Source organism: Euprymna scolopes, chromosome 23, assembly GCF_053919585.1.
Source record: "Euprymna scolopes isolate OS-2025 chromosome 23, ASM5391958v1, whole genome shotgun sequence".
NCBI classification, from domain to species: Eukaryota; Metazoa; Mollusca; class Cephalopoda; order Sepiida; family Sepiolidae; genus Euprymna; species Euprymna scolopes.
In genome coordinates this window covers 98131791-98148374 of record NC_136504.1, presented here as the reverse complement: position 1 = coordinate 98148374, position 16584 = coordinate 98131791, and the positions used below count along the sequence as shown (strand labels likewise).

Sequence of the window (16584 nt, the reverse complement as noted above, 5' to 3'; positions counted from 1 at the left end):
GAGTATATAGCCGACACAGTTAATCAATCGAGAACCACATCGCTCTATCTAAAAACATAAGATGTTAACTGATATATAAACGAGAGTCAAAATAATGAAAAGAATATTCTATTGTCATAGCCCTAGTTATCAGCCACCTGGAAAATCACATTAATCTCTTTCGGTGGTTGAGAAAGTTTCTTGTAATTGTTAAAACAAATATACAACACAAATTTTATCCATCCCGTGTTGTCTGGAGTGCAGTGAAGTTATTTTAATGTTATTTACGTACACTTTCAAATCTTATACAGAAAAACGAAATTACATTTTTGTTGTAAGAGAGACAACTCTAATAGTCTTCAATTAAAAGCAGGAGTTCGATTGACTAGCCTTAATTTAAACCTTCGCCACTTCCAGTTTGGCGATGGACGCAACGGCAAAGATGTCACATTTTTTTCTCACGTTATTTTCCTCTTTTGTGGTACGGGTTTGAGCCTGCCTACCTGCCAACTACTTATTTTTTTTCCTCAACACACCTCCGGGCAACGCCGGGCACCCAGGCTATTTAGATTTATAAAATACAAGCAGGTTTTATTGACTCAAGAGTTGTAGCATAAATCTAAAACAAAAAACATATATTTCTCTTTGTCTTTCCATTTATCTGTTCCATTTTTTCTTGGAAACTACTGGTTAGATCTGCATGAAATTTTGTATGGACCTTTGTTATGATAAGTTACAGCAAACTAAATATCATAGTATTTGTTTGATGAATGTTTGGGATTAACATCTAATGTAAAAATGAGCACAAATTAAATGATATTCAACTATCAACTTCGCATAAAGAACTCATTCTAAGTAGCAATACCAGACACAATAACATTCAGCATTGGACATGGCACACATTGCTACTTAATTTGACACTCAGTCTTGAAATCAATAATAAACATATTTCTCCTACGTCCATCAAAATAAAACTTATATAACTGGATTCACAATAAAATTTACTTAAAAATGGTATTTTAATATTTTTTTTGTGATTTGTATATTAAAAGAAATCGTTATGTAAATCCGACTATTAACGACGAAAAATGCCAGCATAGTATGCCCGTTGGCGGTAGATCACTTTTTACAAATAAGCGGTCTGGGTGTGTTCACATAAATACTCAAAGCGAAAGTTGTACCCGTTGACGTTTCTAGTTATTTTAGCTAATCAGGGAAAAGAATTGTCCTTGCTCTGGAATTTGAACCCAACATGTACATCTTTTCAGTCAAAAGTTAGAATATCACAAATTTGACGCTTTGTAGTACAAAGATAAGTAAAGAAAGAAACTGTGTTCAAACTCTATTTAATAGCAAAAATATTAATTTTGTCCTAAAATTTGAAAAGAATTGGATAAAACCTTTTTATATACGATTGATAGAAGTAGTGACATTATATATATATATTATATATATTTCAGTGACAACTACATATACTACATTTCAGGTTAATGTTTTTCCGATAAAGCAAGCAATAAAGTTTTAACAAGGTTAATACAAGAGTGTTCAATATCGAAGTAGGGAAAGATATACTTCTTATTTGTTTTACATAGGCTTTAATATGTTGCTACACATTTATGAGCATGTTTCAGTCAGCATAGTAAACACGAGAATTGTTGTGCATCGTGACGTGCACAAAAAAATCTGTAAACACGTGTTCGTCAACTAACTTACGAACATAAAGTATTCATTTTATTTTTAACATTGTATTTGCGACTCAAGGACAACAAACAAAAAACAAAACAATGTTCACTGTCGGTTATTCTTTTTCAAAAAATATTCTCTTCCTTTCCATAATTAAAACTTATGTTTTCTAAATAATAACAAAAATAAAATAAGTTATTCTTTTTACTTAACTGGATAAGTGGTTTGTGTGTTTTTAACTCATTTAAAAGTGTGGTCACTGTCAGTTATTCTTTTTCAAAAAATTTATTTTTTAAAAATATTCTTTTCCTTTCCATAATTAAAAACTTGGGTTTTCCAAGTTTTTAATTATGGAAAGGAAAAGAATATTTTTAAAAAATAAATTTTTTGAAAAAGAATAACTGACAGTGACCACACTTTTAAATGAGTTAAAAACACACAAACCACTTATCCAGTTAAGTAAAAAGAATAACTTATTTTATTTTTGTTATTATTGAGAAAACATAAGTTTTAATTATGGAAAGGAAGAGAATATTTTTTGAAAAAGAATAACCGATAGTGAACATTGTTTTGTTTTTTGTTTGTTGTCCTTGAGTCGCAAATACATTTCAAAGTTAATGTTTTGTAAAACAAAGATAAATAAAGATAGAAACTGTGTTCAAATGCTATTAAATAGCGAATGTATTAATTTCTTTTGTTCTAAAATTTGAAAAGAATTGGATAAAAACTTATTATGCACAAATCGATACAAGTAGTGACGACCGCATATAAATATGGGAATTTTTGTGTGCCGAGACGCGCACAAACAAAATCTGTAAACAAAACGTTTGTCAATTAACTTACGAACATGAAGTATTCAATTTATTTTTGTTATTATTTAGAAAACATAAGTTTTTAATTATGGGCAGGAAAAGAATATTTTTTTGAAAATGAATAACCGACAATGAACATCGTTTTGTTTTAAAAAATTTTTTTTTTGTTCTTGGCTTTCAAGTCGCAAATATAACATCTTAAAGTTAACGCTTTGTAATACAAAGATAAGTAAAGATAGAAACTGCGTTCGAACGCTATTTAATGGTGAATATATTAATTTCTTTTGTCCTAAAATTTGAAAAGAATTGGATAAAAACTTATGCACGAATCGATAGTAGTGATAACCACATATAAACAAACATGAATATTGTTGTGCGTCATGACGCACACAAAAAAAATCTGTAAACAAAACGTTTGTCAACTAATTTATGAACGTAAAGTATTCATTTTATTTTTGTTATTATTTAAAAAACCTAAGTTTTTAATTATGGAATATTTTTAAAAAATAAATTTTTTGAAAAAGAATAACTGACAATGACCACGCTTTTAAATGAGTTAAAACACACAAACCACTTATCCAGTTAAGTAAAAAGAATAACTTTTATTGGGTTTGTTTTACAATCCACAGAGGTATGAAAAAGTTGTCAAAAAACAAATATATAACAAATAAATGTTACCAAAGGCAAGTTATTCTTCTACCTATGTCAATAAATTTTAGGCGTTTAAATGTTCATTCTGTTCAAAAAACAAAGTGTCAAGCGTTACATGAGAACCAGAAAAAATGGCCGCAATGTCTCTTGGAGTCTCGACGATGACTTAAAATTAAAAAAATTATACAAAATAGTGGAGAAACTCACTCGATAATTGTCACAGTAACTTGAAGTCGTTAAAATGAAATTTAATTATCCTAATTAGTTTAATGCACTTGAAAACATTGTGATTGTAATCTGTACAAAATTTCCTTCCATTTGATATGCTACCAGCCATATTTTGTTAATAATTTCTTTGAATTATGTCATGGTGGCCATCTTAGATTTCCTGATTGCTATCTTGGATTTTCACGGTGTAATGATGACAAATGATAATGTCCATCAGAATAATATTTCGCATGATGATAAAGCCTTACCTCCCATATTTTTTAACTGTTTTTTTTTTATGATGCTTCTACTTAAAACTGTTAAGATGAAACTTAATTATGCTAATTAGTTTAATGTACTTGAAAACATAATTCTGATCTGTACAAAATTTCCTTCTACGAGCCATATTTTGTTAATGATTTCTTTGAATCATGTCATAGTGGCCATTTTGAATTTCTCAGTCGCAATCTTGGATTTCCTGATTGCCATCTTAGATTTTTCATGATGTGATAATGCCAAATGATAATGTCCATCAGAATAATAATTCCTATGATGATAAAGCTTTACTTACCATTATTCTTAGCTGTTTTTATGATGTTTCTACATAAAGCTGTTAAAATGAAACTGGAATATGCTAATTAGTCCGTAAGTTACCAAGTTAGATAGTCGTAAATAACGCCAACTGAACCTTTGTGGTATTATATGTTCAAAATTCCATCAATATCTTAAAAAGATCTGAAGATACAACTTTTTAAAGATGGGTTAGTCTGTAAATCGTGCAAATTTCCTATCAGTTTCAATAACAAGCGTATATGCGTTTGAATAGGACTGACTTAAGGCAAACTGTCCAGTGAACTACACATTTTATGATACTTTAATGGTCATAACTCCAGTTCTAATCGGTTGATTTTAAAAAACTAAAGATTATTTCTTTGCTTTTATGCTCTTTTCAATAATGCTTGATTTGAGTTTATTCGATCTAAAGAAAAAAATGAAGTGGTATTCCTATTCTAAGTCAACATGCCATAACTTTTGCCAGTTTTTAATCGGCTAAAAAAAGTCTAGTTACATTTATAATTTCGTTGTAAACATCAAAAATATATTTCTCATTTAATCATGTAAACAAGTTGAGCAAGCGGGGTCCCCCTCCATGAGTGAAAAATTTACTTTCACCATCACTAATGTTTGTGCAAATTACAAAAAAAAAAAAAAAAAATTAAAGGCATGGTTATTGAGAAAAGTGCAAACATATGAACGAATGAACAATTTTGGGGCAATTTTACCCCTATAATGCCCCCTTTGTGAGGGGGGGGGCAACCAGAGTTATCCGGGAATATCTGTTCTGGCAAAAGTTTACTTTTACCAGGACTAATGTTTGTGCAAAATTTCCCAAAAATTCAAAGAGTTGTTATTGAGAAGAGTACAAATGAACAAAAGATTTTGGGGCAATTTTACTCCTATAATGCCCCTAGCTGGGCAACCAGAGTTATCCTGAAAAATTTGTCCCAGCAAAAATTTACTTTCACCATGAGTAACGTTTGCGCAAAATGTTTAAAAATGCAAGACGTGGTTATTAATAAAAGTGCAAACAAACGAATGGGAGCAAATAGGTCTAATCCCTCCTTTGTTTGAGAACCAATAAATATTTTGGTAATTTCAATGCAAATTTATCTTTCAAATATGAGTTTAAAGAAAAGAAATAAATTTGCCTTTTCAATTGCAATTTAGAAATAGATCATAACTTGTTGAAAATCAAGTTAGTTCTACTAAAGAAAAGAACATTTGAACACAGATGCTAAGTATCTGTCTAGGTCAGGGGCCTCCAAACTTTTCGAATGGGGTTGAGGAGATCGTTGCTTTATCGTTGATTTTGTTTAGAGTTACGCATGTCAAAATAAAAAAAAAAGACCTGGACATGTTTTATACTGCTTTGTTCATTAGTTTGGATTTTATTGACACTCGTTCTCCAAAACCTTATTCTTTTTTAATCATTTTCTAAACAAAAACTACCATGCTATTTTCACACATTTCCATTTAAAAAAGATTTCCTGATTATTTTTTATGTTTTACATAACAGCTTCATGGGCTGGATTCAAGACTTCGGCGGGCTGGATCTTGCCCATGGGCCGTAATTTGGAAACCTCTGGTCAAGGTAATAAAATGATATTATGAAACTCAACTATTCAAAACAATCATTGAATTAATAAAACAATAAAAAAATAGTTAAATAATAAAATGTACTTTTTTAAAACCAATATGCAAATTAATTTACTTTGTGACTGCTATCACATATACACAAACTGTATATAAAAAAATCATAAGAATAGTGCTGATGGGGTCATATAGTGTATAGGCTGAATCATTTAAAGTTTAATGAGATTATAGGTAACTGGGAAAACAGTTCTTCTCTGTATTCATAAGCCACTTTTTATAATCGAGGGGGAGATCATTGTGGGAGGGACAGAGGATTAAGTGTCCGCGGTTAGCATGTACCTGCTGTAAGAAAACAGTGGCATAAGAACCTAGAATCATTCGAGAATGAGATGAAGGTGATACTGCAAACTTGAGCACTGTTGAGAGTTCCAAATGGCAGAATAAAAGAAAACAGATTAGGGGGAGGCCTTTTATTTTGGACACCATGTCATTCACACGTGTTCCGTTGTTAGTGAAAGAAAAAAGAAAGGAGTGATGTTGCTTATGCAAAGAATGAATGTCTCTGTTGTGAGCAAGGAAAACAAAATCCAGCCTGAGTATGTGTTTGTGGGACCATGCCTACAGGGGCATTTTGTAAGGATTTGAGCAGCCAGATGTCTGTTCGCATTACATTTAAATTTTTGTATGCTAGCACAACCAGGGAAGCAGGAAAGAGGGAGGGAATTCCAAAGTACAGAAGTTTGAGGAAAGAAACAGAGTAGAAAGCTTTCTGGCATCTAGGGACCTCTACAGTGAAGGGGTGTAATTTTGCCACTCATCGTGTTAGTCGATGAGGGTGGGATTCACATTGAGTGGGCAAAAGTGCTATGAGTTCATTAGGGCACATTCCATTAAAGTACTAGTAAAACAGACACAGAGATGCAAACTGCAGTGATGGGAGATGATTGGAGCTTGGTTGACAGTGTGAGGCAGACCCAGATGTGTCAACAATATTCCATGCATGGATGAACGGTGGCTTTGAAGAGATACAAGTATGCTTGCCACAGCATCTCCATCAAACACAGGTGCAAGCAATCAGAAGCATTCGGATTATGAAGCAGACGTCATGTGGATTTCAGTGTGAAATATGAATTCCTATCACCAACCACAGTTGTATCCTGTCATCTGGCTTTTGCGATTCCACAAACAAAGGTCCGAAACATTTTAGTGTAAGTTCAATCTCACTAACTTTCAAGTTTTATTTACTGAGAATCCATGCCGGTGAACCATAAAGCAGCACCGTCTCCACTATGGCTCTAAAAAAAGTTTTTCTTGATCTGTTGTAAGAGGGCAGATTTTTTTTTTTTTTTACATAGGCATCACCACTTATCAAGGCCCAGAAGAAACTCGAGGATAAAGAGTGGACAGTATAGCAATCATTAGTAACTTTCTATATACTTTTCAGCACACGTACGTATAAAAAGATTATTTGATTTATCTGATTAATTGATCACTCACTGATGAAAATGCAGATGTGCAAATGTACGCGTTCATGCAAAGACCATGTGCAAACTGTTGTGGTAATACTTTAAATGGTACGCATAAACGTATATGAAAATAAATTACGGATTTTGAATTTTGAGATAAACAGAACCACTTACTTGTCTTGCATTTCAATTTTATCAGTAATTTCAACTTTAGCAAGCACCTGTAAAAAGAAAAGAAAACTTAACTGATAAGTTTCAAATTGATATGATCTCGAGAAATGGATATATTGTCTGAAAATAGTTGAGCAGTCTAAATCTGATATACCACAATATGGATGAGTATCATAGATGCTGTGAAATTCGCTGTGTGAGACCGTGTACAGGGTGGAACGATAAATTTATCACTCCAAAGAAAACAAAACTACAGTTTTAGTTTAAAACATCTATTGAAAAAAATCAATTCAGGAACTTCATTATGTAGTAGAACGGACATCTATTCAATGAAGCCACCTTCAGCCTTAATCACCACCTCGATATGGGTCTGGAACTAGGAGCATACCTTTTCCACAAGCGCTTGGAAAATACTCAGTGGATAGCAGTGATCATGCTGGCTTTGGTGTTTACTGGACATAATACAATTTTTAAGGCTTTTAAAGAAATTTTTAAGACATTTTCCATATTTTCAAAGATTTTTCAAGGAAATAACAGAAATAAGGCCTTTTCAATGAAAAATTAAAAATTCAAGGACTTTTCACTCTGTAAAACTGTGTCTGTATGTAACAGAAAAAATATTATATTATAAAAATCACGTAAACTGATCCAATAGTTTTGTATTTATAAAGAAAATTGGTTGTGGTCAGCTAAACTAACTTCCAGTGTAGTGCTACCGGCAAATCAGTTCCTTCGCATTTTTTCTCTCACACATATATCACCACTTTGAAGAAAGATACTTTTTTTTTAATTTTTCCGATCTTTCTTTTTTTAAAAATTTATTTAATAATCATTGAAAAGTTTTTTTTTTTTTGGTCTTATTTAAATTAAGAATTATTGAAATTAGTTTTATTTTTGTCAAAAAAAATGATTGAAAACATTTAAAAAAATATTTTAAAACTATTTTGGGAACAGTATGCATTGGATACATTTATGATGTTTGAAATTTTCTTATTTTGATTTCAACAATTTTATTTCTATACTTACGTTAACATACATTTTTTTTTTTTTTTTTTTTACATAGGCGTCACTACTTATCAAGGCCGATAGGCCACTCAAGGATAAGGGTTAAAGAGTGTAAAGTAGTCAAAAGGACAATATAGTAATCGATAGTAATGGAAGTTCGGTAAATTTGTTAACTTAAGTGGAACGGCTCATCAGAAACTTGTTCACTTTGGACTTGAAGACAACCATATTATAGACAGCTGGAAAGCAGGAAAACCGAAGACAATTCCACAGGCGTGCAGTTCTAAGAAAGAAGCTTTGATCATGGAATCTGTTTAGGTTTAGGCACAGATAAAGAGTGGTGAAAATTATTGATAATGTTTTCAGCTAGTCGAGTGTTTCTTGTGAAAGTTTGGCGAGGGGGGACCATAGATTGAAGCTCAGTCGAACACTTTCCATGAAAATAACGATAAAGCAGAGACAAACTCGCAGCATCTCTTCTGTGAGATAGAGGTTGCAGCGAAGAGAAAAGGACATCTCCCACCAGGCCACGAAGTCTATTTTGAACTCTATCAAGGCAGGACAAGTCTTTTCTAGCAGCTCCTGCCCAGATGTGGCAACAGTATTCCATCCTTGGACGTATCTGGCTCTTATATAGATAGAGAATTGCATCAGCAGTGAGATATCTACTGGATCGATAGAAGGATCGGATCATTTTTCTAGCGGCCTTGGCAACAGATTTGATGTACGTATTCCATTTAAGACCAGGAGTAAAGGTCAAGCCCAGAAGCCTGTCAAAACTTGAGGCCTCCCCAAGACGAGAGCCATTCATTTTAATTGATGCCAGATGGGGATCAGAACGTTGATGATGTAAAGATAGAAGCTTGATTTTAGATGCATTAAAAGTAACCAGCCATTCCTTTCCCCATTGTACAATGTGATCAAGATCAGAGGAGAGAGAATCGGAGAGAACTTGGTCGCTTACTGTCTTAGATGTGCTACCATAGATGGTAGTGTCGTCAGCAAAAATGTCTACGAATGATGTAAGGATGTGATCTGGAAGATCATTAATGTAGATCAGGAAAAGAGTTGGGCCCAAGATGGATCCCTGAGGGACCAGCATTTATACTGTGAGCTTCTGATTTTTGCCCATCAACTACTACTCTTATGAACCCATCAGAGAGAAATGATTTAATAATTGAGAAGACATTTCCAGCTATACCATAGCTGGAGATCTTGTGAAGTAAACCTTTATGCCATACCCTATCAAAGGCTTTAGATATGTCAAGAGCAATTACCCTAGAAAGGTTGCCTCTGTTGAGAGATTCGCTAATCCTATGAGATATAACTGTAAGCATATCTGCTGTAGATCTAGCAGAATGGAAACCATATTATGTGTCACCAAGAAGGTTATTTTTGTTGAGATGGTTGATTACTTCTCCATTTAACACAGATTCTAGCAACTTACTCATAACACACAGGAGACTTATTGGCCTGTACTAAGAGGGGGATGAACGATCACCTGAATTCTTAAATACAGGGCATACTGATGAGATTTTCCAGAGTGATGGGAAGCAATTCTCCTTAAGACAACGTTTAAACAGTTTTGTAAGTATGGGTGCTAGTTCTGGTTGAAGTTTTTTGAGTACTACAATTGGAATACCGTCAGGGCCGGTTGCTTTACTGGAATCAAGGTTTTTGATTAGCTTGGCAGCATCACGTACAGATATTTGTATATCACATAGTGTGTTTTCTGATACAGGAGGAAATATTGGGGGTTTGCGGCCTTGGTCGCGAAGGATAGAATTGGCTGCAAAGTTCTTGGCAAAGAGTTTGGCTTTGTCTGATGCTGACGAGATTAACTCAGGTCCATTGATGATAGTTGGGATAGAGCACATGCTTCTGTTCAGGATTCTGTTTGCTATTTGCCAAAACTGGTGGGAACCAAGCCGCTGCTCAGCTACTTTGGACTTGACGGACTGAGCATACAACTCTCTTGCATTCTTTATTACTTTCTTACAATGGTTGCTGGCAGTCCTGAAAGCGGCTTTAGTTTCCATACATCTATTACGTTGGAAGCAGTGATTTCTGTGCGCAATAGCAGCAGCACATTCTGGAGAAAACCATGGCTGGCTGTTAGGTTTTTGCTGGAACTTTTTCGAGGGTATGAAATTGTCTATACCTACAATTAACCATTCCGTCAGGTCTGATACTATAGAGGACACATCCTTTTTAAACATGGAACGCAGAGGAAGATCGATATAAATGTACGGAAACTATCCCAGTCAGCCATAGTGTATCGATATACTGTACGATGGAGAGGTACGCCTGAGGACTTATTACATTTCATTTTTATCTTAATTGATACAACTGAGTGGTCGAAAGATCCAAGAGGAGACAGAACGGAAACTGAACATAGTTCAGGGCAAGTTGTGAGAAAAAAAGGTCTAGGAGACTTGCATACTGGCTGTCATTGTCGGGCACATGAGTGGGTTCGTGAACAGTCTGAGTGAGGTCATAAACAATGGAGAAATCATGACAGAATCTCCCCTTATCATCAGTCTTGTTTGAGTGGGTCAACCATTCCACATTGTGAACATTGAAGTCTCCACATACGTGAATGTTAGCTGAAGGATATGCTGATAGAACTTGGTCAATTTTCTCAGATATGCTTTTAAAGATAGTAACTCCGCTGTTATGGGGGCGATAGAGAGTAAATATAAATGCTGTAGTGTGAGCTAGTGCTACTCGGAAGCACATATAGGGTAAGTTAGGATCTTCTCTGGAGATGTCCCTACCACATGGAAAGCCATCTTTTATATAGGCACATATTCCATGCCCATGGCGATCTTGGGGGTCAGATTTGGAAGTTAGGTTAGAGTATCCTTTAATTACGAACTCATTTAGGGAAATAGTCTGTCCAATTCCGGTTTTGCTTAAAAATAAAAGGTCTGTTTTTTTTTTTTTGTAGCACATAAGGTAAAGCCGTAACAATTACCCACTAGTATGGCATCGAGAGGCCCCACCAGAGACTACTGCATGGTCCAGAATCCATTCACCAAATGGCAATACAGCAGCCCCAGTACTTTGCGCCTGCTGATAGGACAGCCTCCTTAGTGGTTAATCCGAGGTTCGGGTCCCTGACTATCAGGCGGATAACGTCAGCCCAGATAAAACGTTTACCTCCAGCACCCTTATTAGTGACATGGCTAAAAGGATAGACATAAATTCAAATAAAAAAAACTTTTATTTTTAAAATTTAAAATTTACAAAAAAAAAAAAAATTTTGTAATCTCAAACATATTTCTTACAAAATTCCAATTAAAATAAAATCTTTTTGCATTTTTTTAAGTGCAAATAAAGACTCGTGTTATTTTTACTGTATAATTTTGTTAATTTTTTATTGTATATTTTTCAATAATGTCCTTTTCTTATATTTTATTTTAATAAATCACTTCACAATAGAAATGCTGAAGAACAATAAAAGTGAAGGAATTGATTTGCCTAGTCACCACTTCAAGGAGCACCACGCCAGAAGTTAGGAAGTACTATGATCATAAAATCGTTTATAAGCGACGGATTTTCATGAGATCTGTATTGTTTTCAAGTGCACCCCTTTGGATGACAAATACCGAAAAATTGGCTAAAATCATAAATTCCTTTTTTTCGCTGATATTTTGGAAAGTCATCCCCTCTTTTCGATTGATTAGCCTTAATTTAAAAACTTTGCCGCTTCAGGTTTGGCAATGGACTCAACAGCAAAGATGTCAATCTTCTTTCACATTCTTTTCCTCCGTCGCGGTACGGGTTCGAGCTTGCGTGCTTACTACAACTTTTTTTTTTTTTTTTGCTCAACACACACCTCCAAACACTCAGACAATGCCACGTACCCAGGCTAGTTATTATTAAAGGAGAATGCTAGAATTGAATGTAGTGATCAAAAGTTAAAAATGAATACATATTGCTATTTAGATGTGATTCCAGGAATGTAGAGAATTGTCCATTATACAAGGCGGCCCACTTAAAAGTAGCTCAACCTCTCTAATCTTTCTCTTAACAATCAACACAAGTGGTGCTACATGTCACACGTCTCACAGATCACTTACACGAGTTAATGACATGTTTACAGAAGAGAGTACAATAATCAAAGGGTTATGGTCACCACGTTCCCCAAACTTGTAATCATGTGATTTTTACCTTTGAGGGACTTTAAAACAAAAAAATTATGCAAATAATCCTCACAATCTAGACCAAGTAAAGAAGAACATTATCAATGCTATTAGGAGAATTACCAGAGAAGACCTACAGGCAGTATCTACAAATGTTGTTAAACGTGCCCAGAAATGCATAGATGTCAACGGGGAGCACTTCCAGCATCTTTTATAACACTACATATAATTTAAACAATAAAAGAATGTTCCTCCTCTCTACTACATTTTTCTGGGCTACTTTTAAGTGGGTCACCCTATATTAGAAATAACTATAAAACTAGTGAAGTCAGAGCAGGTAGAATGGGACAATGTAAATTAAGGAATGTCTTTGTGCTGCCAGAAACGTGTTGGAAGCAGATGCAAAATCCATGTGAAAAAACCTTCACATGTTTGAGCACGTTCTGATGTCACAAAGAAATATAGTTACAATATATATATATATAGTTAAGTTGGTGTTCGGTATCAGTTGAGTATAGAGTGAAAGTTGAGTTAAGGAAGGAAGTCGAGAGAGGAGAGTTCAGTTAGCCTAAGCCCTTTTGGAAGCGACACAGAGAGGGAAAGACAAAATGTAGAAAGCTAACATGGCATTGAATTCCCATCATTCTCATCACCAGCTGGAATAAACGTCTTCATGTTGTTTGTAAGCCCTTTACTTCATCACTATTTAAACTGCAAGGTAATGTGTCTTCGTCTTGTATAATGAACTTTCTAGGCAACCTCTTCTAAAGGGGTTGTCTGTATCTCCCCTCATAAATAATGTATCTCTCCTCTGTGTTTGAAAAGAACTCGTCTCTTCAGCTTTATCATCCTTCTATTATAAATACGAACTCCCCTAAGTAATTGTCTCGTCGTAACTGTGTACTCTGTTATACGTCTCGTCCCTGTTATGGCCCTCCGATTATAAATGTCATCCTCGTCATGCATGCCCCACTATTCAACACATGTTCTATAATAAATTTCAAGGTGATACCTCTTTATCAAGTATAGCAGGATAAGGAAAAAAAGATAAATATGTATGTAATGTTCTATAATATATTTCAAGATAATACCTCTTTATCAAATATGGTGGGATAAATGAAAAAAGGTAAACATATATGTAATCATGTTCCATAATATATTTCAAAGTAATACCTCTTTATCAAATACAATGGGATAAATAAAAAAATAAAGCAAACAACTTACCATGTCAAGAGTGACTTTTGTCAGTTGCTTTTGGAGTTGTTCAGCTTTTTCAATTGACACTGAGGGCAGGACAGGAATGTCCATTGTAGGGGTCTTTATTTGGCCGCTAGAGGACATAAGGATCTCACGTAAACGGGGAATACCAAGAGTCACGTTCATCTCTCCGTATCCAGCAAAGTGGAAAGTGTTCAAGGTCATCTGTGTTGAAGGTTCTCCGATAGACTGCAAAAGAATAAGCAATTAGCAAAGAATAGACGTGAGCATAATTTATTTCATCTTCTTCGTTCATAATTTCTTTTCATTTATTTAAAATTTTTAAGTTTAATTCTGTCATCATCTCCATATTGTTTTATTCATAACTAGCAGGGACTGCCTGGTGTTGTCCGGTCATAAAATACGCTTAGATACGATATTTTAATTCATCCAGATTTTTGTATATATTACAATACAGTCAATTATCAAATATTTCATATGATATTGTGCCCAATATATCGTCAGAATTTCACAAATAAAAAATATTGTGACTTAGGTGCCATCAGCTAGAATCGAAACCAAAAGGAAAAAATGGAAGTAGACAGACAGACATAGTGAGTTTTATACATGAATAGTTTCAATATTCATTGTTTACAATAATTTTCAATGGCTTATTTTTTTTTACAAAGTTTTATTTGTTTCGCATAAGATTAAAATTAACATTTTTACTCACGTTACTACGCAATAAATTTTTTTAAAAAATTATGATAAATAGGAATTTATTCATGAAAAATAACAATTTACTCTTAAAATCGTTGAAAATCGTAAAAGAAAGAAAAAAGAAAATGATTTTTATATATAAAAAATCTACTTGATCAATTTATGTTACTTTTTTTTTGGAATACAGGGTGAAGTGATAAAATTGTCGCCCTAGAAAAGACACCATGATTCCATTTCTGTTTGATGGAAACCAGTTTTCTTTTTGTTGTTGCAGACCATCTACAAGTTGCCCAATTGTGTACAAATCCCAAAAGCGATAGGGCCCTTCTATCATGTCTAAAAGTGACAATGTTCAATGAGTTATAACAACAGGATCATTGCCAACGCCATCAAAATACAAATCCGGATGGTTCAACGCTTGAGGGCACATCTCAACATAGTTTCTAGCCACGGTTATGGTCTTTGATGTGGTTTCAAGTGAGGGCCACATCATGCCACCTCACATCTTCGAAGTCAGCTTGAAAGTCAACACCAAAGTGTAGTTCCATGTGCTGAAGAGTGTGGTGATTCTCTTGTTGAATTAGATGGTTGCTGGCAAATCCTGAGGGTGGCAGCAGGACTCGGCGTTGACCCAGAAATCCAGAGACCCAGGCTTGACTTCAGGAGTGGTACGATTTTGTACCCTTCTCCCTGCCCCCCCCGCCCCAACCTAGTCTGCAGGATTACTTTGTTTAGTCATATTCCAAGATCATTGCCAACATGACCTCCCACAATCATCATACTCCCATCGAGTATTCGCCAAACTCCGACCAGCACCTGTGAAAAAGGCATACTCCCAGTTCCAGACCCATATCGAGGCAGCGATTGAGACTGAAAGTGGCTACATTGAATAGATGTCAACTCTACTACATAATCAAGTTACCTGAATTGATTTTTTCAATAAAAATTTTAAAATAAAGCTGAGTGTTATTTTCTTTAGGCGACACTTTTATCGTTCCGCCCAGTATGATATTTTCATTCCATGATGAGTACATACCTCAAATATTTTTTTGTATTATTTTTTAACATAAATATGTTCTTTTTCTCAAATTATTGCATAACATTATGATGCCTTTCGGCCAAGACCACGGTGTAGTATCTGTTCTAATACTACACTTCACCTTTTCTGTTCTTGGCTAGTGGAGGAGAAATCTTTCATGACTAGAGACAATTTTTGTTTTTGTTCCTATCCAGAGTGTCCCTTTTTTTGGGGAGTTGGATTTTCTCCAGATTAAAGACCGAACTTGTGTCTAACTCGGCCCTCATGGGAAGGCAAGTAAATAGGGACATTATGAAGCCAGGAATGTAGAAATGTATATATAAAAAAAAAAATAATTTAATAAAATAAGAAAAATATTTGCTGGGAGTTGAAACCTCATTCCTACAGTTAATAGCCATTCACAGTAACCAGAGCGCTATCAGAGCAAGCGTTCTGAAAGCTTTGAAAGTTTACCAGATATACTTTTATATGCCAAGATATGGCGAGTTAATTGACGCAAATGTGAGGAGATGCTAAGATGATTCTTATGCAGTACACTTGCTAAGTTGTAATTGCTTTCAATTTTGACCCGAAGCAACTATTTTAAAGACCCACAAAAAATGCAATCATTTAAGCTGCCTAGCATCGCTCAGTAAGCTTTTATCTCGAGAGAAGATAGAGTTTTAAAAAAAAATAGAGAAAAACAAACATAGTGAGTTTTATAAATTAAATTTCGTTTTTTAGTGTTATTCTGGATATCTGCACTAAGACATTAGCACAATCAAATAACCCATTGTTACATCGAACAGGTTTTGTTTATCTTTATACATGCTGTTTCTTTGTCAAACAGTACGGATTTTCAGATCAGTCAACAACAGTTGTTTCCCTTGCCACCTATCAAACAGCAATAACTCACAGTGGTTGTCCAGAATTTCCTCTATATTAACAAAAACAAAAATACAGATAAATCTGCACGATATATGTACATTTCATGGAACAAAAAGATCATATTCCCAAAATCATGTAAATAGATCAAATAGTTTTTTTTTTAAACATAGGATAACATTTTTCTACAATTTTACACCCTCTCTCACTCTAAGACGTTTCCAAAATCATTTTTGAAAAGGCAAGCTTACAAATGCCACAGTAAAACATCGCTACTTGTTTCAAACTTGTGACATTATTTTGAAGGAAAATTATTTTGTTAAAGCAGTGACTGACGCCTCATAATTAACACTATGGCTACAAACACCGAATTCGGATGAGGTGATGATCACGGCCCATTCAGTGAACTTATACAATCAGATTCACGTCATGATGGCTGTGCGACAGAGTTCCTGTTTACTTTGCCTCCCCATGAGGGCAGAGTTAGA

At 34.4% G+C, this 16584-nt stretch overlaps 1 protein-coding gene across 1 annotated transcript in view; it reads right to left on the bottom strand.

Moving 5' to 3' along the window:
• Positions 1–16584, bottom strand: part of LOC145246052 (DNA-directed RNA polymerase I subunit RPA1-like) — a 152185-nt gene that overhangs the window by 23242 nt on the left and 112359 nt on the right. The window contains exons 26-27 of the mRNA XM_080107895.1: positions 13501–13722; positions 7127–7173 (exon numbers count right to left, since the gene is read on the bottom strand). Coding sequence (XP_079964021.1) covers positions 7127–7173; positions 13501–13722 — 269 coding nt within the window. The remainder of the gene's footprint in view (positions 1–7126; positions 7174–13500; positions 13723–16584) is intronic.